General features: G+C 56.6%; 3 protein-coding genes and 1 long non-coding RNA gene across 4 annotated transcripts; all 4 read right to left on the bottom strand.

The window, feature by feature from the left end:
- Nucleotides 1-305: 305 nt before the first annotated feature.
- LOC141917311 (zinc finger protein 692-like) lies at nt 306-10,394 on the bottom strand. The gene is made up of 12 exons (XM_074810420.1): nt 9,140-10,394; nt 7,919-8,115; nt 7,791-7,822; nt 6,970-7,374; nt 5,842-5,884; nt 5,526-5,678; nt 4,862-4,990; nt 2,622-2,684; nt 2,284-2,362; nt 1,572-1,686; nt 1,172-1,271; nt 306-729 (listed from the first exon to the last, which is right to left on the bottom strand). Exons 1-12 carry the CDS (start codon nt 9,161-9,163, stop codon nt 306-308), a joined length of 1,764 nt encoding a protein of 587 aa, XP_074666521.1. The 5' UTR covers nt 9,164-10,394.
- LOC141917372 (uncharacterized) lies at nt 2,844-3,489 on the bottom strand. Its single transcript, XR_012621274.1, has 2 exons — nt 3,184-3,489; nt 2,844-2,993 (listed from the first exon to the last, which is right to left on the bottom strand). It is a non-coding gene; the product is annotated as an uncharacterized LOC141917372 (long non-coding RNA).
- Nucleotides 10,395-10,485: 91 nt separating the features above from the next.
- Nucleotides 10,486-14,313, bottom strand: LOC141917358 (killer cell lectin-like receptor subfamily B member 1B allele B). The gene is made up of 6 exons (XM_074810505.1): nt 13,786-14,313; nt 13,110-13,205; nt 11,677-11,802; nt 11,322-11,476; nt 11,020-11,135; nt 10,486-10,931 (listed from the first exon to the last, which is right to left on the bottom strand). The coding sequence occupies exons 1-6, from the start codon at nt 13,868-13,870 to the stop codon at nt 10,808-10,810; spliced, it is 702 nt and encodes a 233-aa protein (XP_074666606.1). The 5' UTR covers nt 13,871-14,313; the 3' UTR covers nt 10,486-10,807.
- A 1,311-nt stretch (nt 14,314-15,624) lies between these two features.
- LOC141917310 (uncharacterized) lies at nt 15,625-19,721 on the bottom strand. Its single transcript, XM_074810419.1, has 8 exons — nt 19,717-19,721; nt 19,258-19,325; nt 18,918-19,176; nt 18,043-18,299; nt 17,566-17,667; nt 17,154-17,326; nt 16,802-16,902; nt 15,625-16,619 (listed from the first exon to the last, which is right to left on the bottom strand). The coding sequence occupies exons 1-8, from the start codon at nt 19,719-19,721 to the stop codon at nt 16,505-16,507; spliced, it is 1,080 nt and encodes a 359-aa protein (XP_074666520.1). The 3' UTR covers nt 15,625-16,504.
- Between the last annotated feature and the right edge of the window lie 1,185 nt (nt 19,722-20,906).

The following is a 20,906-nucleotide window of genomic DNA, read 5'->3' as shown; positions in this document are numbered from 1 at the left end:
ATCGCACTTTTCTACCTCTTGTTTTTCATAGAAACCCAGCGCCCGGCGCATGCAGGAAAATCCACTTTTCTACAAAATAAGGCTTTATTGAGGATCCCGACGACGACTTTTGCCACCTCGCGGCTCCAACGCTGCCACGAGCTCGCGGGCAGCCCAGATTTTGGCGGAGAAGTTTGGGAAGCGCCGCTTCTTCTTTCTTATATTTTTGGCGTCGGACACGCTGCGCCGCAGGGCGGGGCTCGGCCTCATTTTGCCCCCACCCTGCTCTCTAGTCCTCTCTTATCCAAGAATTAGGATGAGTCCTGCTACGAGCCAACAGCGTCCATCACCGTGCTTTGGGGTGCACCTGGATCCTGCCCGATACCCCCCCGATATTCAGCCGAGACATTTGGGGTCTCCGTTTCGCCGCTGCTGCCGCCGCTCCCCAGGGTGTCCTCGATCCCTGGCCCCCCCAGGGGCTCCCCGGGTGCCTCCGGGTGCTCCAGTCCCGCCCTAAAATTGGGCGGTGGGGATGGCGCCGCGTGTCGTTGGCCCCCCCCCTCGGCTTGGGGGGTCCCGCCGGGTGTTTCAGGGTGACTTTTGCTTTTGTGGGCGGTGACGTTGTCTTTCTTCTCGAACTTCTTGCCGCAGATGTCGCAGGAGAATTGGTAGAAGGAGTCGGCGTCGTGTTTCTTCATGTGCCAGTTCAGGGAGGCTTTCTGGCGGCAGGTGAAGCCGCAGATCTCACACCTGGGATTAAACAGAACGGGATCTGAGGTAAAATCATTAAAAAAAAAGTATTAAGAAAGGATTAAGCACGAGGGAGAACTGGCCCCGCCTCATCTTGGCGCTGTAATTTTACGTGGGTTTAGCAAAGCCAAGGCCCTGCTGTTGAGGAGGGAGTTCTGTGTGGCTCCAGCACACCCTCCAGGCACGGAAAAGCATCGCTCTGGTTAAAGCCCAGCTTAATAAACTGCTCCAAATCAAGCCCACGCCCTGAAGCTGATCCTAAAGCTGCTGGCTCAGAGCGCAGCAGAAAACTTTGAGCCAAAACAAAAATACCAGCCAGTCCTCTGGCTGCCCACGGCGAGGAGCTCGGCTCTCCTGTGCGGCCACGCACTGAGGAGCTAAATTTGGGTTGAAAAACGATGAAAAATGGCAACTAGAAATGTTGAGGGGAGCGGTAACTCACTGCAGGGGCTTCTCCCCTGTGTGGATGCGCCTGTGGATGATCAAGTTGCTGCTGGTACGAAAGGAACGGGCGCAGAACTCGCAGATGTAGTCCCGCTTGTCTGTGGGGAGAAGAAAAAGGGGAAAAAAAAAAAAAAAAGGATTAGGGGCCTGGAAGAGCGGTCGGGGGGTTCTTGGGATGTATTTTAGGAGGCAGGATGCTTTCCCAGCCCAGAAACTGAGGTGGAAAATGAAAGATTGGGGAGCAGAAAGCAAACGGGTGCGGTGACACCTCCCAAACGAGGACGGTGAGGACGCAGGAGAGCGCAGGAGATGGAGAGGAAGAGGAGGAGGTTTCTGTAGAGCAGGAGAGGAGCTGTAGGGAGGGAAACACCCGTATAGGGGGGACGCGGCCGACTCACCGCTGTGCAGTTTCTCGTGCTCCTTGAGGTGTTTTTTGAAGTTGAAGGACTTGCCGCAGCTGGGCTCCGAGCAGGTGAAGGTTTTCTGGTGGACGTGCTGGTACTTCTTGTGGTGCTGCCGTTTTGGGGAGAAAAAAAGGGGAGTAAGAAAAGAGGAGGAAGCCTGAGGGCACCTTCCAGCGATAACCTCCCCCCGTTACGCTCCCTGAAGTGGGTGGTGGGACGTTCTGGCAGCAGGTGAAGCCGCAGAGAAAACGGGATCTGAGATAAAATAATTTTTAAAAAAGGTATTAACAAGGGATTAAGCATGAGGGAGAATTGGCTCTGCCTTATCTTGGTGCTGTAATCTGAGTGATGAAAACAGAACAGGATCCGAGGTAAAATAATTTAAAAAAAAGGTATTTAAGCCACGAGGGAGTGACTCATCTTGGTGCTGTAATCTGAGCGACCTCGGACAGCGAGCCGCTGCTGAACACATGGGACTAACAAAGCCCAGCTTTGGAAAGCCATCGACAATTCTGCTTGCTCAACTCCAGCTTATGCCCAAAGCGGAGCTTAGCCAGCCAAAACCTGACCTATCTGGTGGGTCACCAAAGCGCCTGGTGGCTCCAGAAGAGGCTGGAGGGGGGAGGGCTGCTCGTGCCCAGCTCGGCTGCTCCTCCCGGGGCACCAGAGGGGGGGTTTAAGCGCGACAGTTGATCCCAACCCTCACGTTGAGGTACTGGCGGTTGGAGAAGATCTTGCCGCAGCCTTCGAAGTCGCACAGGAGGATCTCGCGCTTCGCCGCCTTCCTGCAGAAGGTGGAAAACCATCATCGATGAGGATGAGCGGGGAGGAGAGTCAAAAAACCCGCGGCTTTTCAATTTGGCACCCCGCTAGGTCCATCTCCCCGCTTACCCACCCATCAAAAACCTTAATTTCAGCAAATAAAGCCCTTCAGGAGGCTCCGATCGGAGCCGGCGTTGCTCATCACGCGGGTCCCACCACGGAAGGGCTGGGAAACGGGGTGGCAGCTTCTCCTTCCCCCGCCCCGTCCAGCCCTGGGGGTACCTGATTCTCTTGGGGCCGATCTGGGCCACGTCCTCGTCGTTCGGCCGCATTCGCCTCTTGCAGCTGCAACGGGAAAGAAATGTCTTGAGTGAGGCAAAACCCCACGTTAAAACCATCCTCTGGGCGACTTTTTCTTGTATTTCCTCCATTTTGGGACTTCAAGCTTTCTCCCCATCGGAGCAGGAAGCGACGTCGATAACAAATGCACCTTTCAGACGTTATAAATAGGAATATATTCTTTATTATTCATTACAAAAACTCTTTCACATGGTTTTGGATAGGTCCCAGGACGTTTAAGAGAGCTGTCAACCTCGTTTGATCTCTAATTTATCCACAGCTCCGTGGAAACAGCAGTTATTTCTGGCTGACGTCCTGAAATGAAAGAAAGATACGTTAAAAAAAAACAGGCGTACTTTTGTAGGGAGAAGAAATAAAGAGATCGTTAATAAACGACGATGCCAGACCACATCCTCAGCACTGAATAAAAACAGGGGCTGGGCATCTTTGTCTGCAATCTCTTAAAAAAAAAAAAAAATGTTTGATCAGCTCACGATGGCGTTACCTTTGGGAATCGAGAAGAGGACGAACACGCCAAAGGCCGCAAGCTCTCGCTTTTGCTCGTAAAATAGTGTTTTATCTCCGTTCTTCCAGTTGCTGCAAAAGAAGGGGAAAAAAAAATGACTCAAACGCTTGTAAAGACGCGCTCTATCACCAAACTCAGCCTTCAGAAGGGCAGCACTGACCTAAAGTTTAGGCAGGGCTTTGGAGAGGGGGTTAAAAGCTCCAAGACCTCACTGGTTGCCCAGGAAAGTCAACGGCCGCTTCTACAAATCTCCAACGCTCCTTAGGTGCATCTTTAGGCACTTTTGGAGGCCTGAACACCAGGATTTTGAATGGAAAGCGTGCAGGACCCAAAAAAAATGCCGTAGGGATGTGAAAAATCCCTTTTTTTTATTCGCTTTTGGCCTACAAGAAGTACCTAGAGCGACCCCAAACTTTTCTATCCTCAAATTGAGGAATTGGGAGAAAAGGAAACGCCAGATTTACCGTCATGTTTTCTTTTGCCGGGGTTGGGTCTCCCGGGAGGGCGTTGGCTCTTCCAACGAGCTGCGAGGCGGTTTCAGAGCTGCAAGGAGATGGGAAGGGCGTTTAGCACCGAAAAGAAGCCGCGACGCCGCGTCAAAGTGGGGGAAAAAAAAAAAAAAGGCGATAAAAGTTTTCTCGGAGCAGCGCGATACTTACAGGGTGAGTTTTTGGGCGCCCGTTTTGCTGACGGTCTCTTTCTGAGGATGCACGAAGGCAAGACGCGTTACGGGGCGGTGTAACGTGGTGGCTCCGGCTAATTCCAACGAAAAAGGGTGGTTTTAACACCCTCGTCATATTAAAATCGTAACAAAATTCCAGCGAGGTGACATCTCCTGGTGTGTCAGACCCAAGAGGCAACGCATGGACCATCCTCTTGCTTCAGCATCAAGACCGACGTCTATTCCATACTCTTACGTAAAAACCCAGCAAAAAAATTTGATGATTTGAGCTTATTTAGAACAGAAAAGCGAATTTTGAGCCCACGTGGCTGGGAAGGAGCGATTAAACCTAACCCTCGGCCTTAGGCGGAGGTAAAGAGCGCTCGCAAATTAAATCATTGTGGTTGTTCTCAAGCTGCCCCTTGGCCAAGGTTGGGTTGAGGTTGGCAGCGCTGCCATCGCTGCTGGGCCATATAGAGCTGCTCCCCGTATCTATAGGTGGAGGCAGGAGTCTCTGTGCTTACGTGGCGGGGAACTATGGATTTTTTGTGGCTGAAACCTCCAGGTTCCTTGGAGGCTTTAGAGATGTGAAAGAAAAGGCTTCGACGCTCAAAATGGTGCTGGTTTAAGGGGTCTTCCAGCCCTGCCCAAGCAGCACATCCTCGCTCCCCGCAGCTCCACGAGACCCAGCGGACAAAACGACGACTCGTTAAGCGCCCTCGTTAAGCCCCAACGAGGCCTGGCAAAGCAGTTCTGCCCCTGCTGACGGCGGCACCATGAGGAGGATTAAACCCCCTTGGGGACACGTGGCTCCTGGCCCACCCAGAGCTCAGGGCTGGAACATTTATTGTTGAGTTGGATGGTTTCCATCTGGTTTCTCATCAGCATCTCAGTCGAAACGCTCATTCGGTGGCCACGGGGAGATGGGTGCCCCAAAACAAGGCACCCTGATGCCCATCCCTGGTGTCACCGCACCTCAGAGACATCGTGACTCACCTGACACGTCCGCTCTTCTCCTCGGATGGGCTGGAGCTGGTCAGGCTCGGCTCATTTGGGGGCTGCTCCTCCTTTACGGGTTTCTTACGGGTTTTGGTCTGGCTTTGTCGTCGCTGCGGCTCCGAGTCACTGCGGGAGAAGACAGACGTGGGATAGGCAAGATGGTTTAGGTGCTTGGATGTGGTTGGGTGTGGTAGGACATTGGTTGGGTGTGGTAGGACATGGTTGGACATTATTTGGATGTGGTAGAACCTAATTGATGTGGTAGGACGTTGGTTGGGTGTGGTAGGACATGGTAGGACATCGTTTGGATGTGGTTGGACATTATTTGGACATGGTAGAACATAACTGATGTGGTAGGACATGGGTTGGACGTGGTTGGACATGGCAAAGACCCTCCCCCAGGCAGAGAGGCAGTGAAGGAAGGTGCCTCCCCAAAAGACTCTGCCCTTTTGAGCCCAGAAGCACCTTTTTTAAGCCATATAAGGACATTTTTCCCATCTCCCATCTCTGCTAGGTCAGAGGGTGGCAGAGATGGAAGGTCTGAAACCCTCCCAGTGCGATACCAGTCTGGACTGGGATGGTGTGATTGGGAGCCTGTGGAGCGGCTCTCACCTGGTCCCAGTCCCCGGGCTCCTTCCCAGCAGCTCCCAGCGCTCCTCACCTGTCCAGAGACGGGTGGTAGTTCTCATCACGTAGGTCATCGGTGTAGGCGAGGTCATCGTCTTCGGCGAAGTCCTCGTCCTCCTCTTCCTCCTCCTCTTCTTCTCCTCGGGGCTCAGCCCCCTGCTCCGCTTTCTCCTCCGGGCTGAGCGCGCTGCGGGAACGCAACGATCAAAGTCAACTCTGCCGCGATGGGTCTTCGTTAAAACATTGGAGAACTCAAGGGATGAGATGGACGGGTCTAAACTTGACCTTCGGCTTTGGAGAGCCCAGTTGTGCGCTGGGGGGGAGGAAGGCTCACGCCTGCCACCACTCACCTCCCGTGATCTTTTGCCGAGGTCTCCGTTGGCGCGTGGGGAGCTGCAAGGAGACGAGTTGCGATAAGTCAAAGTGGGGATTTGGGGAGAGGAGGGAGGAAGAGGAGGAAGAGGAAGGGGAATGGATCTGGCTTGGGAAGCCTCAAGTGTTGGGAAGGAGCTGCACGGCGCATCAGCGGGAGAAATGAGGGTCAAGTTCCTCCAAAATACTCTACTGGAAGAAGCTCAACCTCTTCTCAAGTAGCTACATGGCCGCTGTATGGGGGGGAAAAAAAAGATTTTTCTCCCTATTTTCAGTCCGAGTAAACAACAAGATTTGTGGCTTTTGGAAAACACGTTTGTGGGCTCAGCTCTGCGGTGACGAACCCGAGATCCCAGCTCCGCTTTTCGGGGGAAAGGAAAAGGAGGGAGAAGCCACGGGTTGGTTTTGCGGGAGACTCCTCGACCTGGTTCTCCAGAATTTTACACAATCGTTTCCCCAGAATTTTACACGACTGTTTCTCCAGAATTTTACTGGTTTCTCCAGAATTTTACGTGACCGTTTCTCCAGAATTTTAGCGATTGTTTCCCCAGAATTTTACTTGTTTCTCCAGAATTTTACGTGATTGTTTCTGCAGAATTTTACATGACCGTTTCTCCAGAATTTTAGCAATTGTTTCCCCAGAATTTTACTTGTTTCTCCAGAGTTTTACGCGACCGTTTCCCCAGAGTTTTACGCGACCGTTTCCCCAGAATTTTACGCGACCGTTTCCCCAGAATTTTACGCGACCGTTTCCCCAGAATTTTACGCGACCGTTTCCCCAGAATTTTACGCGACCGTTTCCCCAGAATTTTACGCGACCGTTTCCCCAGAGTTTTACGCGACCGTTTCCCCAGAGTTTTACGCGACCGTTTCCCCAGAGTTTTACGCGACCGTTTCCCCAGAGTTTTACGCGACCGTTTCCCCAGAGTTTTACGCGACCGTTTCCCCAGAGTTTTACGCGACCGTTTCCCCAGAATTTTAGCGACCGTTTCCCCAGAATTTTACGTGATTGCGTGGTCAAATCGGGATTTGGGGCAACATCTGATCCCCGGGGACCCCAGGGACCGGGAGAAGGGTTGAAGAAAGGGGAATGAGGAGGAGCTCACCCCCGTCGCCACCGTCGCTCCCAACTCCCGGCTCTTCCCCGTCCCCAACGGGCAACCGAGCCGCTCCCTCCTCTTCACCTTCCTCCTTCGCGGCGCCACACTCGGCGGCCAACCCCGCTCGTCGCAGCGAGCGCCGGCGGCCGGCGGCGGGTGGGGAGCCGCCCCCCGAATCCCCCCGTTGTTCCTCGGTGCGGGGGACGGTGGCGGGGGGACGGTCCCCCGCCGCCTCGGGGACGCCCCAGGAGAAGCTGTGCCCGGCCACGCACTCCCACACCAGCCGCGCCGCGCCGCCGGCGCCCGGGGGCTTCACGTCGGGGATAAAACCGCACTCTTGGCCGTGACCGTGCGACAGGACGACCAGGCGCTGCAGGGCCTCGGCGGGGAGGACGTTGGGCTCCGGTTCGCCTGGTGAAAGCACAAAAAAAAAAAAAAAAAAAAAAAAAAGACAAATCGGAGGGAAAAACCAGCTCCAAACTTTGGCTTTTCAGTCGTTCTCCACCGTGTAAAGTCAGCGGAGGGGGAGTGGGGATATCTGCGAGCGTTTCTCCCTCCTCCTCATGCAGGCTCTGATGTTTCCACCGTATTAAGACCATATTTTTTTTTTTAGCAGCCCCCAAAACCTTTTTTATGCACCCAAAAAAAAAAAAAAAGAGCTAGGGACACCAACAACCCTGAGGCAGCCAAACCCAGGGAGCGATTCTCCTCCATCTCGGGGGCTGAGCATCTCCCAGCGCCACGGGAAGTTTCTTTTTTCACTATCCACCTTTTTTTAGACCCAAAATAATCAAAGCCGACCCAGATTTGAGGCGGGAGGCACCTACCCGGGCTCCAGACGCAGCCGTGGGAGCTGTACCTGCAGGGGAAAAAAAGGGAGAGTGAGCTGGTTTAAACCTTTTTTTTCCCCCCTTTTTAAGGGGGTTTTAAGGGTTTTGTGGCCCTCCCAGCTGACCTGTCAAGGAGGAACTGGGCTAACTGGGAGTGCAGGGCAAAGCCGAGCTGCTCCTTGAGGCGACACCAACGTTCCAGGTGCCCCCCGATGCGGATGCGGCATTTGCTGCGACGAGCGTCCAGCTCCCGGCGCTTCTGCCGTCGGATGCAGTCGGGGGCTCGCTGCCGGCCCGGGCGGCCGGGCTCTGTGGGGGGGGTCTGGGGGCACATATGAGGGGGATATGGGGGTGGCTGGGCTCCATGGGGGGTCTGGGGGGGTCAAAGGGGACATGGGAGGGGGATATGAGGGTGACCAGGCCCCATGGGGGGGTCTGAGGGGGTCAAAGGGGACATGGGAGGGGGATATGGGGGTGACCAGGCTCTATGGGGGGGTCTGGGGGGGTCAAAGGGGAAATGGGAGGGGGATATGGGGGTGACCAGGCTCTATGGGGGGGGTCAAAGGGGACATAGAAGGGGGATATGGGGGTGACCAGGCCCCATGGGGGGGTCTGGGGGGGTCAAAGGGGACATGGGAGGGGGATATGGGGGTGACCAGGCTCTATGGGGGGGGTCAAAGGGGACATAGAAGGGGGATATGGGGGTGACCAGGCCCCATGGGGGGGTCTGGGGGGGTCAAAGGGGACATGGGAGGGGGATATGGGGGTGACCAGGCCCCATGGGGGGGTCAGGGTGGACATTGCGGGGGGACACAGGGACATGGGGGGTGTTGGGGGGACAAAAGGACATGGAAGGGGGGACATGGGGGTGGCCCCACCCCATGGGGGGTGACAGGGGACACTGGGGGGGGGACAGGGGGGGTGGCCCTGCCCCATGGGGCCTGGGCAAGGCCACGTTGCCCCCCCCCCAAGCCAGCTGAAGCCCCGCCTCCCCGTCTAGCCACGCCCCAACCCCGCCCCGCCAGCGCATTGCCCCGCCCGCCCGCCTCAGCCCCGCCCACTCCTGAACCCAAGCCCTGCCCGCTGGCTCCTCCCACTCCCCCGCAAACCCCGCCTCCTTTCCTTAACCCCGCCTCCCGCCTTCCCGCCATTTCTTTCCCCGAGGCCCCCTCACGCCCCCCCCCCCCTTCCCCCCCCCCTTTCCTCCGCCGCCGCGGCCCCGTTCCCGCCGCCGGGCCTTAAAGCGGCCGCTGCGGCGGGGAAGGGAAACGCGACGGGAAGAGAAGGGCCGAGGCTCCGTCCCGCTCCCGCCGTCCCCGCCGCAGCCTCCCCGCCCGCCGACCAACCTCCTCCGCCGAGCCTCGCTCCATCTCCACCCGAGGTGGCCCCACCCTGGGGCCGTGCCCCCTTTAAGAGCCAAAGGCGCTCACACCGCTCAGGGACCGGGACAAGATGGCGGACGGCCGGCCCCCGGTTTGCCGCCGTCGCGCATGCGCCATGCGCCCCTCCCGCCCCCAGAGCACGCCGGGAAATGGAGTCCCCGGCGCGGGGGCTGACGGGAGCTGTAGGCCTGGGCCGCGGGGCATTATGGGAGAGATATAGGCCTAGGCCCCGCAGCCATCAGCCCTCAGGATGGAGCCAGGCGAGATTTGCCCAATTTTGGCATTTTTTGGGGTGAAATAATCCTCTTGACAGGCTCTTTTTGGCATTTTGCAGCCCCACCAAGGGTTTTCAGCTCCCAGTTGGGATTTGGTGCCGTTTTTGTCACACGGGAGAACAGAAACCCCCCGGAACCTGCCCCACAGCCCGTCAAGCCACCCCCAAACCTGCACTAATAATAAATATTAATAAATTATAATAAAGAGCAACAAGCTATAATAAAGTATGATAAATAATAAGTTATAAATTATGCTAAGTAGTAGTAAATTATGATAGGTTATAATAAATTATGATAAGCAGTAATAGATTATGATAAGCAGTAATAAATTATAAGTTATGATAAACAGGAATAAATTATAAGAAATTATGATGAGCGGTAATAAATTATAAGCAGGAATAATTTATAATAAATGATGATAAGCAGTAATAAATTATGGCAGTAATAAATTATAGTGAATTATGACAAGCAGCAATAAATTATAAACTGGAATAAATTATAATAAATTATGATAAGCAGTAATAAATTGTAAGAAATTATGATAAGCAACAATAAATTATAAATTATGATAAGCAGAAATGGATTATGATAAGCAGTAATTATAAGAAATTATGAGCAGTAATAACTTATTATAAGCAGAAATGAATTATAATAAATTATGCTAAGCAGTAATAGATAAGCAATAATTAATTATGATAAATTATGCTAGATTGTAATAAATTGTGATAATAAAATATGATCAATTATAATAAACCTAAAAGCCAACACACCTTTAGTGTCACGCCTGGGCGCCCCCTGCTCCCCCCCTTCCTCCAAGGACCTTTCCTGGCAATTCCTGACAGCCATCCCCGTTGCCCAAATCAGCCCAATTTTACATGGAAATCATTTTCCATCCTCTTCACCATCTTTTTCAGGTTCTTTTCCCAGCAAAAACTCGGATTATCTTGGCATCGAGACAGCCGTTATAAATTTACAATTTTTCTCCAGCTGGTTTCTACCTCCTCCCTCAGTTTCCCTCCAAAAAGGGGCTTGTTAGAATTTTTAATTAATTTTTTTATTATTTTTTCAGAAAGTACCCACACCGCCGCTCACCCAAAACCTCATCCCAAACGAAGCTGCCGGAGGATTTTGGGGTGTAAGAATTATTTTTCACCCCGTGACGATTCTTTTAGTCTCCTCTAAGCATCCCTCAGCGATGATTTTTTGGGGGGTATAATTGACGATTTCGGTGCTTTTGACCAATTCTGGTGGTTTCTCCAAATACGACCAACTCCCCCGCACCCTCCGGCAGCTCCCTCATTATATAATTAGCATGCAAATGAGAGGCCAGCCCCCCGCCCTGCTCTCGTGGGGAAGCTCAGAGCTGGGGGGCTGGTTTTTGGCAGATCCACTGCAATTCTGAGCTGCATCTCTCGGAGACGATCCTGCCCCCCCTCAGCGCCCCACACGTCCCAAATTCAGCCTTAGGGCTTGCCCGGAACCTGGAGGGGGGCAGGAGGGAGCCCGTGTCACAGCACGAAGGGCCCTGGAGGTGCCCCCCGACACCCGTGTCCCCCCCAAAGCGCTCACCAGCCCGGGGCCAGGCGGGAGCCGTTCAGCCAGGTCCAGCCCTGCCCGGCGGGGGGGACGGAGAGGCCGATCCAGAAGTAGGTGCTGGGTTTCCGGAGGGTTTGATTGAGGAAATCCTATGAGTGGGGGGGGGTGGGAAGAGGGCAGGGGGTGACGCCAGCACTGTCACCCCAAAACAGGTTCCAGCCCGGCCCCACGCCCTGCAGAGGCACCGCAGGGGTGGGGGCTCCCCCCGCACGGCCTCAGCGCTTCCCCACGTGCCCCCAGTGCCCCCCCGCCCCCGATGCCATCGGTCCCTTTACCAGCTCCTCGTGGCCCCCCGGCACCAGCAGCTCGGCGCCCCGAGTCGCACAGTCCTCCCGGCTCTGGTTCCACGCCTTTTGCTTGTCGCTCACCCAAAAGCACTTGGTCCCGCGCAGCGTCCAGTTGGGGGGGCAGAGCCGGCACCCCCCGCCCTCTGAAAGACAAGTGCAGCCCCCCCAGAAGCCACCTCGGCCCCCGCACCCCCGAGGCAGGACAAGGGTCCAAGTCCTGTTCGCTCCCAAGGAACGCGGGGACGCCCCGAGCTTCGTCTGCTCCTCCAGTTTGGGGGTGTCGTAATTTTCTTTTTTTTTGGGGTGGGAACCCGACGGTGCGGAGGAGCCTCGTGGCCGTTACCTGGCAGCTCGGGCAAGCAGAGACTTTTCCTCAGCTCCCAGCAGATTTTCTCCGGGGTGTTGCCATCTCCTACGTTCCCGCTCTCGTTTTTGCGGCTTCCCAAGTTCTCCAGCTGCTGGTGCAGAGCTGCAAGGGGAGGATGGAGCAGTGAGGGGGGGGGACGGGGCTCCCCCAGGCACGATGCCCGCCCAGATCTGCCTGCGCGGGGCCCCGTGGGGTGCAGGGCAGCGGCTGGGCTGGATCCCGGCCCCCAGCGACGCTCAGAGCCCCCCCTCACCCTTCCCGTCCCCTCAGCTCACCCCAAACCTTGCGCTGAGCATCTCAGGATGGGACTGGGGGGGGAATTGGCCTCGGGGTCCCCAAACCCAGAGCAGAGCCCAAATCTCGGGGTCCCAAACCCCAGAGCAGACTCCCAGACCCTCTTCTTTTGGGGTACAAGGCCCCCACCCCAGCGCTCACCCCCCCGCCCCGCTGCTGCTTTGCACCCACAACAGGATGTGGCCCCTCCGCCCCTGGCACCAGCCCACGAGCTCCGGAGGCGGCATCGCGCTGGACGGCTGCGAAAAGCCCCCGACCGCTGCGGAAGTCGCCTCTCCTGCCAAACAGCTCTACCTGCGCGGCCCACAGGGGCCCGACGCCGGGGTGAGGGGCTCCCTGCCCCCTCTCCACCGCCCCCCGCAGCCCCGCAGAGCCCCAACGCCTGGCAGCGGGTTTATCTGGGGCCACGCCGGGTTCAAACAATCCCCCCCAGCTCGCTGCCGGCCCCGCATCCCCCCCCCGACGGGGACAGCGGAGCCCTACGAAGCCCCCGCGCCCCGGCTCTCGCCCCCAAGGTCGCTCCCGCGGCCCCACGGCGTCGCCTGCGGAGAACACGGGGCTCAGGGAAGCTCCAGCCCCGGCCCTTCGCTCCTCCCTCCGCACCCCTGGGCCCAAAGCTCGGCAGATCCACCCCCACGGGCCAAATCCACCCCCGAGCGTCCCCCCCAGCGCAAGACCCGCTGCGTCTCCCCCGCTTTGGGGGGAGGATTCTCCTCCCCGACACCCAGCGCGCGCTTGCGTCTCCCTCCCGCCTCCTCGGCGCGCTCTGGGCCGGGGCAGCCTCAGATGCCACCGGCAACATCGCACCAGGCACAAGATTCATTTTGGCTACGGGGTGTCAAATCCTGACCCGGCCGCAGCTGAGAAGTTTCCAGTGGTTTGCCCCTCGCCGGCCAACCAAGAGAGTCCAGGTTCCTCCCCGCCTCGGCTCTAAAATTCTGATCCAAACCCACTTCCCCGACCTCGCGCTGACGGGCGTCCGCCAGCGCAGAGCGTGAAGAGATTTGCCTCCGACACGAGCACCTGGGCCAGCACCCCGAGAAAACAGGGACACCCCACCCCGCTCTTTGGGGTGTCCTTTGGTTGCCCCCGGGCCGGCAAGCGCAGCCACTCACCCAAGCAGCCCACGGCCACCACGGCCACTCCCAGGAGGAGGTTCCCGGTCCAGCCGGCCCAGAGCGCGGGTCGGTGCCACTGGGGACAGCCCGATGCTGCGGGGGAAAGAGTCCTTAGGAGAAAAAACACACCCAGCCGCATCCGCAGCGCCGATTCGGGCGCTTTTCTCCCCAAAAAGCCCTCCGGGGTGGTGCTGCTGGTTGTTCCGCCGCGGCCGCCCTCCTCCCGATCCCGCCGGCGCCGCGGCCAAGTCGCTCGGGAGGAGGTTGGGTCGGTTTGACCCGGAACTGGGAATTTCCTGGATGTTGTAAGAAAGCCAAAGGGTTAAATCCAGGTTAGAGGGGGGCCAGGATGGGAGATGTGTCCCCCCACGGCACCCGGGGCCAAGCTGCTGAGCCCGGAGCAACAAAACTCTCCAAGAATTCACCCCACCGAGCTGGGACAGCCCCGCCGGGGGCAGATTCCTCCCTGCAGAGCTCAAGGCCAAGGCCAAGGCCATCCCTCCTCCGCAGGACGGGAGCCGCGGCCTTGAGAAAAGCCCCCCCAGTCCCTCCTCTTCCTCAACCCGCGCCTCAGTTTCCCCAGCTTCCCCCCCTGCTCAGCGACACCCCGTTATTTCCTTCCCCCCCTCCCCAACAAGTTTAGGAGGGACCCAGCAGCCACGAACCCCAATACCTGCGACGCGGGGGGCCCCCAGCCTCCCCCCAACACCCCGCTTGCCCCGCTGCTGTAAGACCATGTAACCGTCCTCATCCTCCATGGCGCCGAAGAGCCGAGAGGCCGCCGGCGTTGGGGACACGGAGGAGGGGACAGGAAACCCAACTGCCACCGGCCACTGGCCCCTGGGCCAGCGAGGTGCAAATAGGCAGCGGGGCCCGAGCTTCCTGCCCCGCCTGCAGGTAGAGAACCCTTTGGTTTTGTAGAATAATAGCTAAAAGAAAAGAAAAAAAAAAATCTAAAAACACCCAAAAACACCCCCAAAACACCAACCAAACAAAAATCTTTAAAAATCTAATAAAAATTCTAAAAATATTCTAAAAAATCTCAAAAAAAAATCTTGAAAATATAAAAAATTAAAAAACTTTTTAAAATCTTAAAAAAAATCTGAAAAACCCTAAAAAATTCTAAGAAAAAAACCCCTAAAAATCCTAAAAAAACCGCAAAACCCCCAAAAAACTGGGAAAAAAAACAAAAAACCACCCCCAAACCCCCAAAAATCTAAAAAAAATGAAAAAATTTTTTAAAATCTTAGAAAATCTTTAAGAAAATCTTAGAAAGTCTTTAAGAAAATCTTAGAAAGTCTTTAAGAAAATCTTAGAAAATCTTTAAGAAAATCTTAGAAAGTCTTTAAGAAAATCTCTTAGAAAATCTCTTAGAAAATCCTAAATAAAAATCTAAAAAAAATTTTTAAAAATCTAGAGAAGCCGAAAAAAAAAAAAAATCTCGGGGAAAAAAAATCTCTGGAAAAAAAAAATATCTTGGAAAAAAAAAAATCTAGAAAGAAAAGTCTGACCCCACCGCGCCTGAGGGCCGCGGGATAGAACCGGGGTGTGTCCTGCTGGGGAAAGGACAAGATGTAGCACCTGAGAAACTTGGAAAAAAAAAAAGTTCAGAAATCATTTTCCCATCCCAGAATAAAGGCCGGAGGGGAGAAGCGTGTAAATTAATTACCCCGTGTGCTAATTGGGACGCGGTAATTGGCTCACGGGTGCGCAGCGACTTGGGCCATGAACTTTCCCTTTCTTGGGCCGTTTTCCCTCGTTTCTGGGCTCTCGCAGGAGCTCAGGAAGCCACGAGGCACCTCAGGAACTTCCGCCACCCAATTAGGAGCACGTTAATTAGCCTCATTAAGGCCTGTTTGATTGCTTTCACCGCCATTTCCCCCCCTGACAGCCGCCATTTCCCCCGATGCCCATTTCCCCCCGACGGCCGCCATTTCCCCCGATGCCCATTTCCCCCCTGACGGCCGCCATTACAGACACACACAGACACACACAGACACACACAGACACACACAGACACACACGTACTTACACTCCTGTCCCTCATTTTCACATCCCCACCCCGTTCCAGTCACACGCACTTGAGCCCTGACACGGCTCGGGGGCTGCCTGCGGCCACCACAGAGCACTGACCTCACAGACAGACCCTGCCCCGCCCTCGACCCAAGGATTTGGGTTCACATCGGGAGTTTTTACCAGCTTTGAGGCCCTTTCACAACGCAGCTTTTAAAGCCCCCGGTCTGCAGAAATCGTCCTCCAACGGTCTGATGGCAGCGTGACGGGTTTAAACTGCAAACATCATCTCTCTGACTACTGAAACCAGCGCACCACTATCTTTTTGAAAAAATCCATTCCTTCTGGGGAAAAAAATCCATTCCTTCTGGGGAAAAAAATCCATTCCTTCTGGGGAAAAAAATCCCATTCCTTCTGGGGAAAAAAATCCCATTCCTTCTGGGGAAAAAAATCCCATTCCTTCTGGGGAAAAAAATCCCATTCCTTCTGGGGAAAAAAATCCCATTCCTTCTGGGGAAAAAAATTTCATTCTTTCTGGAAAAAAAAAATTCATTCTTTCTGCGAAAAAAAAAATTCATTCTTTCTGGAAAAAAAAAATTTCATTCTTTCTGGAAAAGATTCTTTCAGAAAAACCAATATTTCTGTGAGATTCCATTTAATGGATTAGTCCTAACCGTTCCTTATCAAAATCACCAAAACCCATCAACTCAGTAACAAACCAGTAAGACCAGTTGTGATTTTACCTTCCACAGGGACAATTTTACAACAGTAAGATTTATTTGTGATGCGAGGTACATCAGAGGTTAAATTTTAGTGGCAATTGTTCGTATTTAAATTGCTTCAGTAAACAAATATTAAAATACTGATCTGGCTGGACAGCCCAGAATTACAAATTCAACAACCACCACATTTAACATGCAAACAGGTATTTAAATATCTGTGTGGATGTAAAGACTCAAACCACACACACACACAGAGAAAACTTCCCAGTTGGAGTAAAATGTGTAAACATCCGGAACTGCCGAGTTCTAGTGCAGAGACCCCCGTCTCGTGGTGCCCCACTGAGGCTTCTGCAGCCATGGCGGGAGGCAGCAGCTCCCCAGCACCATTGTCACAGCAGAACAGCAAAGAGATGTGAACTGTGGGAGAAGCCAGAGCTGCCTGGGGGGGTCCCAGAGAGAAAAGGAATCGATTCCACGGACAGCCCAGCGCGGGCAGGGACACAGCAGCTGCCAGGACATCTCCATGCCCTGCGGGTGCATATCTCAGAGCAGCAGCGCGTCCCTGCCGACACCAGAACAACCCGGAGCAGCGGCTGAGGGAAGGACACGGAGTGGTAAGAGCACTTGGTGTGGAGAAGGGCCTTTGGCCACCACTTGTCACGCCAGAACTTGGGGCTTGCTGCAGAGATACGCCCGTGCCTGGGAGCAGCTCGCAGCCCTGAGGCAATCCTCGCTCAGATACACACACGGTTCTTGGCCCTCCACATGGAACCTGCAGCAAGACAGAAAGAGGCGACCGGCCCCCTCAGGTTCCTGGTTTCCCCCGTCCCCTCCAGCAGCGCGAGGGCACAAGCACTGCCCGCCAGGGACAGGCCCAGCACACACGGCCCCCAGGCCCTGCCCATCCCACCGCCGGACGGTCTCCGCGCAGCCTCGGCTCGCCACAGCACTCACGTTTGGTTGAAGCTGCTGCCGTCCACCCACTCCAGCTCCCGGCCCCGTCTCTGCAGCCCAACCCAGTAATCGATGTTGCCCTTCAGGCACGTGAGAAACTCCTGAGAGAAGAAAAAGAGAAGCCACCAGTGAGGAGCCGCTGCAGGAGCCTCGGGCCTGCTCTGCCGCAGCTCTGCTCCGCTCCTCGGGCTCCAGCCCGGCACGGGGAGACGCGCCCTGGGCTCCACGCCGCACCCCGTGCCTCCCTCCCGCCGAGGGCCCCGGCAGAGACGCAGCTCTGGCCCTACAAGCGCCTCTCACCCACCCAGCACCAACCCAGAAACCCCCCTGCACCCCCCAGCCCCTCACTCACCATCTCCCACTGCTCCTTGAGCACAGCCAGCGAGGCCCCGAGGGACGAGCACCGCTCCCGGCTCCACTCCCAGCTCCCCTCCTCGCTCGACCGGTAGTAACAGACCCCACGGTGTCCGACCCACTCGTAGGGACAGGCCAGCACCGGAGCCAGAGACCCTCCACATCTTCCTGCTGGAGAGGGAAGGGCAGAAGGTCAGAGGGTTCCCCTCGGTGGGGACCAGGGCACAGGGCTCTGGGGGGCAGGGAAGGGGCAGCCCCACGCTCCCCCCACCAGCCTTGGCCTCGCACCCCAACGCCTGCCCCAGCCCGCAGGGGAAGGGGCCGCATCCAGCCTGGCACCGCGGGGGCTGGGCTGCCGGCGGCACACACAGCTCTGCGCCCAGGGGCACGGGCAGCCGCTCCTCCCTTACCTGAGAGTGCAGCAACAGCCACGACCAAAGCCACGAGCACAACCCCAATCAGTAACAGCACTGGGTACGGGACCCGCACGCGATGGAGTTGGTGCCACTTGCCTGGAGGAGGAAGAAGCCGCTGGCAGTGAGGACGGTGCTGGCCCGGCACAGGCACGACCCTCACACCCCCACCACGAGGGACCCCCCAGCCCGTTTCCCCCCACACACACAGAGCTGGCAGCAAGACAGCCAAGGGACAGTCACACAGAGCAGGGACAAGGCTCCCACACCACAGACGTGGGGGACAGCCTGGAGCAGGAAAGCTGCCAAAGATCTGGGGGGTGCAGGGGGGGCAGCTACAGCCCCCCGGGGAGGACCCAGCAAGGCCCTTCCCAGGCAGCTGCAAGAAGCCTCACGCTCGCCAGCCCCAGGGGTGACACTGCCCCAGGGACGCTGTCCCCTCCCCACGGGACACGGCGGTGGCCCCACACTCACCCACAAATCTTCTCTGTGTCCTTTTCTTGTCATCCACGGGCACCTCTGTAGCGGGCGGTACCGGTCTGTCCTGGGGCACCAGGGCTGCCTCAACATCCACATCGTTGGAGCAGGAGCCGTTCCCATCCCCTCCGCCCATTGCACACCGAGAAGTGGAATCTCTTTCCTCGCCACCAGCAGCATCTTGCGCCGAAGGAATCGATCCGGCTGACAAAGGCTGTTCCAGGCCCGGTTTCCCCTGGGACAGCAGCCGGCACCTGCGGGGACAAACACAACCTCAGAGAGCTCCGCCCGCAGCGAGCGGCCCAGCCCGAGCAGAACCCACCGCGGGTCCCCACCTGCGCCCAACACGAGCGGCTGCGGCCCTGGGTCCCGCACCTCAGCTCCAACCCCCCGCCGCCCTCCCAACCCGCCCGCGGACGCTCCTCAGGAGAGTCAACATGGCGCCTCCCACGGCACAGCCACCCCACCGCGCCCCGGCCAATCAGCGCACAATGAGTGACCAAGGGAACAGCCAATCGGAGCGAAGCTCTGCCCCGCCCACCCGGGAGGCGGTCTCTGACGAAATAACAGTTTCCGGCACGGCCGCCCCCGCTCCTTTTGGGGGAAAAGCCGCCGGTTTTACCCCCCGGGGCCCCGAGAGGCTGCAGGACACCCCCAGTTCCGGCAGCCCAGGCTGCCGCCGTTTCTCCAAGCCGCTTCCCTGCCCGTGCGGGGCGAGCAGCCCCCGCCTGTCCCCGCTCCCTCAGGCCCTTTTGCCCCTTGGCCCTTCCCAGGCAGGTGCAAGACGCCTCATACTCGCCAGCCCCAGGGGTGACACTGCCCCAGGGACGCTGTCCCCTCCCCACGGGACACCGGGGTGGCCCCGCACTCACCCACAAGTCTTCTCCGTGTCCTTTTCTCGGCATCCACAGGCACCACAGGGCGGGGAGGGGTACCCCTCCATCCGGGGGATCCAGGGCTGCCTCAATACCCCCGTCACTGGAGCAGGAGCCGGTCCCATCCCCTCGACCCACGGCACGTTGAGAAGTGGAATCTCTTTCCTCGCCACCAGCAGCACCTCGCGCCGAAGGAATCGATCCGGCTGACAAAGGCTGTTCCAAGCGCGGCTCCCCCCGGGACAGCAGCCGGTACCTGCGGGGACAAACACAACCTCAGAGAGCTCCGCCCGCAGCGAGCGGCCCAGCCCGAGCAGAACCCACCGCGGGTCCCCACCTGCGCCCAACACGAGCAGCGGCGGCCGCTGCCTCAGCACGGGACTGGGCTCGGTGAGGTCAGAGGCACTTTATGAGGAGCTGAACCCGCACCTGAACCCGCCCCTACCGCGCTCCGGCCAATCAGCGCGCAAGAAGGAAGAGTGGCGGAAAGCAGCAGCCAATCGGAGCTCTGGTACACTCACAGCCTCTCATATAAAGTGGGGGGGGAAATGCACCCGGGGGTGACTTTTGCCTGCCAAACAGTACCCAAACTATTACTGGCATCGGAGTTTCATTCCATGTGCTGCTTATGCTACTAGGCCTTGGGTCAACAATTTATACAACGCTGCAGCTGTTGCAAGGGCTGTGCAGAAACACGGAGCGGGATTAGGACCGAATAGCTGCCAGAGCCGCTCGGGCCGGCGACCCCCAGCAGGAGCCGGGCAGAGGGAAAGGCGGCACGAAAGGGTGAACACACCCCATCCCGCCTCAGCAAACGCTTGTCTGGGGGAGCGAGGCCATGGAAACCCACCGCTGCTGGCCGGGACACAAACAGACGGGAAAACGAACGGAAAAGGGACAGAAAACCGTGCTGGGTGTGCACCCACCGCCGAGAAACGCTGGAGCCCGGGCTGGGGATCCCCCTGCTCCCGCTCTTTCTGTCCCTTTTACTGCTTTTCTCTCTCACAGATCCAGCAGCAAGAGGCCGCAGCACGTACTACCCTTTTCCAAGCTTAAGTTGTTTCTACCACAACTGAAACATCTTCAGTGCTCACTTGCTGTCGCGTCACCTTCATTTAACCCGAGGGGATCACAGGACCTGTACGACCCCCTGGGCTCCCAGGGGCGGTGACAGTGCGGAGACAGCGCCAGGGCCGAGCCGCTGGCACCTCCCTCGTGGTTTTGAGAAGGCAAAGCTCAAAACGACTTTTCACAGAGTCACAGGAGTGACTTGCGCAATCCCGACTCCACAACCTATACGGTTATGAAGTAGGAACGTTTATTCAGCACTGAGGCACGCGGGGGTCTCTCCACCACAAGTGTGCGAACCCACCGTGGTTATTTGTCTTGGCTTTGTACAAGGAAGTGTTACATATTCATGATAGTTTCAAAGCATGCCTATACATATTCATAACCTTTCCCCAAAGAGGCAGGTTTTATTATAATGAGTTCTAAGACGTAATTTCCATATGCTCCGCTTGGTTTCCTCTTCGTTTCACTTGCACAGTGTCTAGTGGTGGTTGGGAGCGGGGTGCTCAGAAATGAAGTAACTCCTCTACCCCACTGTTGAACTTTTCAAATCTGTCTCTTGTGCAGCCCCCCTGGACACTCACCGTTTTTCCAAACCAGGAAGCCAGTTCAGCTGGTTTCAGCTTCTCCGGACAGCAAGCCTTTGTTCTTATCAGGAACTTCTCTGTAACAGACCCTCTTACACAATGAGTTAAAATACATTGTTTCAGCTAAATAATTGCTATCCTGTTAGCCCTTACGTGTTTGGGCTGGAAGGGAATTCTCAAGGCCATCCAGTGCCACCCCCTGCCCCGGGCAGGGCCACCTTCCACTAGCCCAGGTTGCCCAAAGCCCCGTCCAACCTGGCCTTGGACCCTTCCAGGGAGGGGGCAGCCACAGCTTCTCTGGGCAACCTGTGCCACGTTGCTGGCTCACAGG

Source organism: Strix aluco, chromosome 37 (genome assembly GCF_031877795.1).
Source record: "Strix aluco isolate bStrAlu1 chromosome 37, bStrAlu1.hap1, whole genome shotgun sequence".
In the NCBI taxonomy this organism is placed as follows: Eukaryota; Metazoa; Chordata; class Aves; order Strigiformes; family Strigidae; genus Strix; species Strix aluco.
Note: the sequence above shows the minus strand (reverse complement) of the source record. Positions and strands in the feature narration are given on the sequence as shown.

Coding starts and splice junctions, on each gene's coding strand:
- LOC141917311 (XM_074810420.1), bottom strand. CDS start 9,163: ATGGAGCGAGGCTCGGCGGAGGAG. Junction 8,116..9,139: donor AGCGAGGCTCGGCGGAGGAG/GTTGGTCGGCGG, acceptor ATGTGCCCCCAG/ACCCCCCCCACAGAGCCCGG. Junction 1,272..1,571: donor GCACGAGAAACTGCACAGCG/GTGAGTCGGCCG, acceptor TTCTCCCCACAG/ACAAGCGGGACTACATCTGC.
- LOC141917358 (XM_074810505.1), bottom strand. CDS start 13,870: ATGGAGGATGAGGACGGTTACATGGTCTTACAGCAGCGGGGCAAGCGG. Junction 11,803..13,109: donor GGTGGCCGTGGGCTGCTTGG/GTGAGTGGCTGC, acceptor CTCCCCTTGCAG/CTCTGCACCAGCAGCTGGAG. Junction 11,477..11,676: donor CTGCTTGCCCGAGCTGCCAG/GTAACGGCCACG, acceptor CTTGTCTTTCAG/AGGGCGGGGGGTGCCGGCTC.
- LOC141917310 (XM_074810419.1), bottom strand. Junction 17,327..17,565: donor GGCTGTTGCTGCACTCTCAG/GTAAGGGAGGAG, acceptor TTCCCTCTCCAG/CAGGAAGATGTGGAGGGTCT. Junction 16,620..16,801: donor GGCAGCAGCTTCAACCAAAC/GTGAGTGCTGTG, acceptor GTCTTGCTGCAG/GTTCCATGTGGAGGGCCAAG.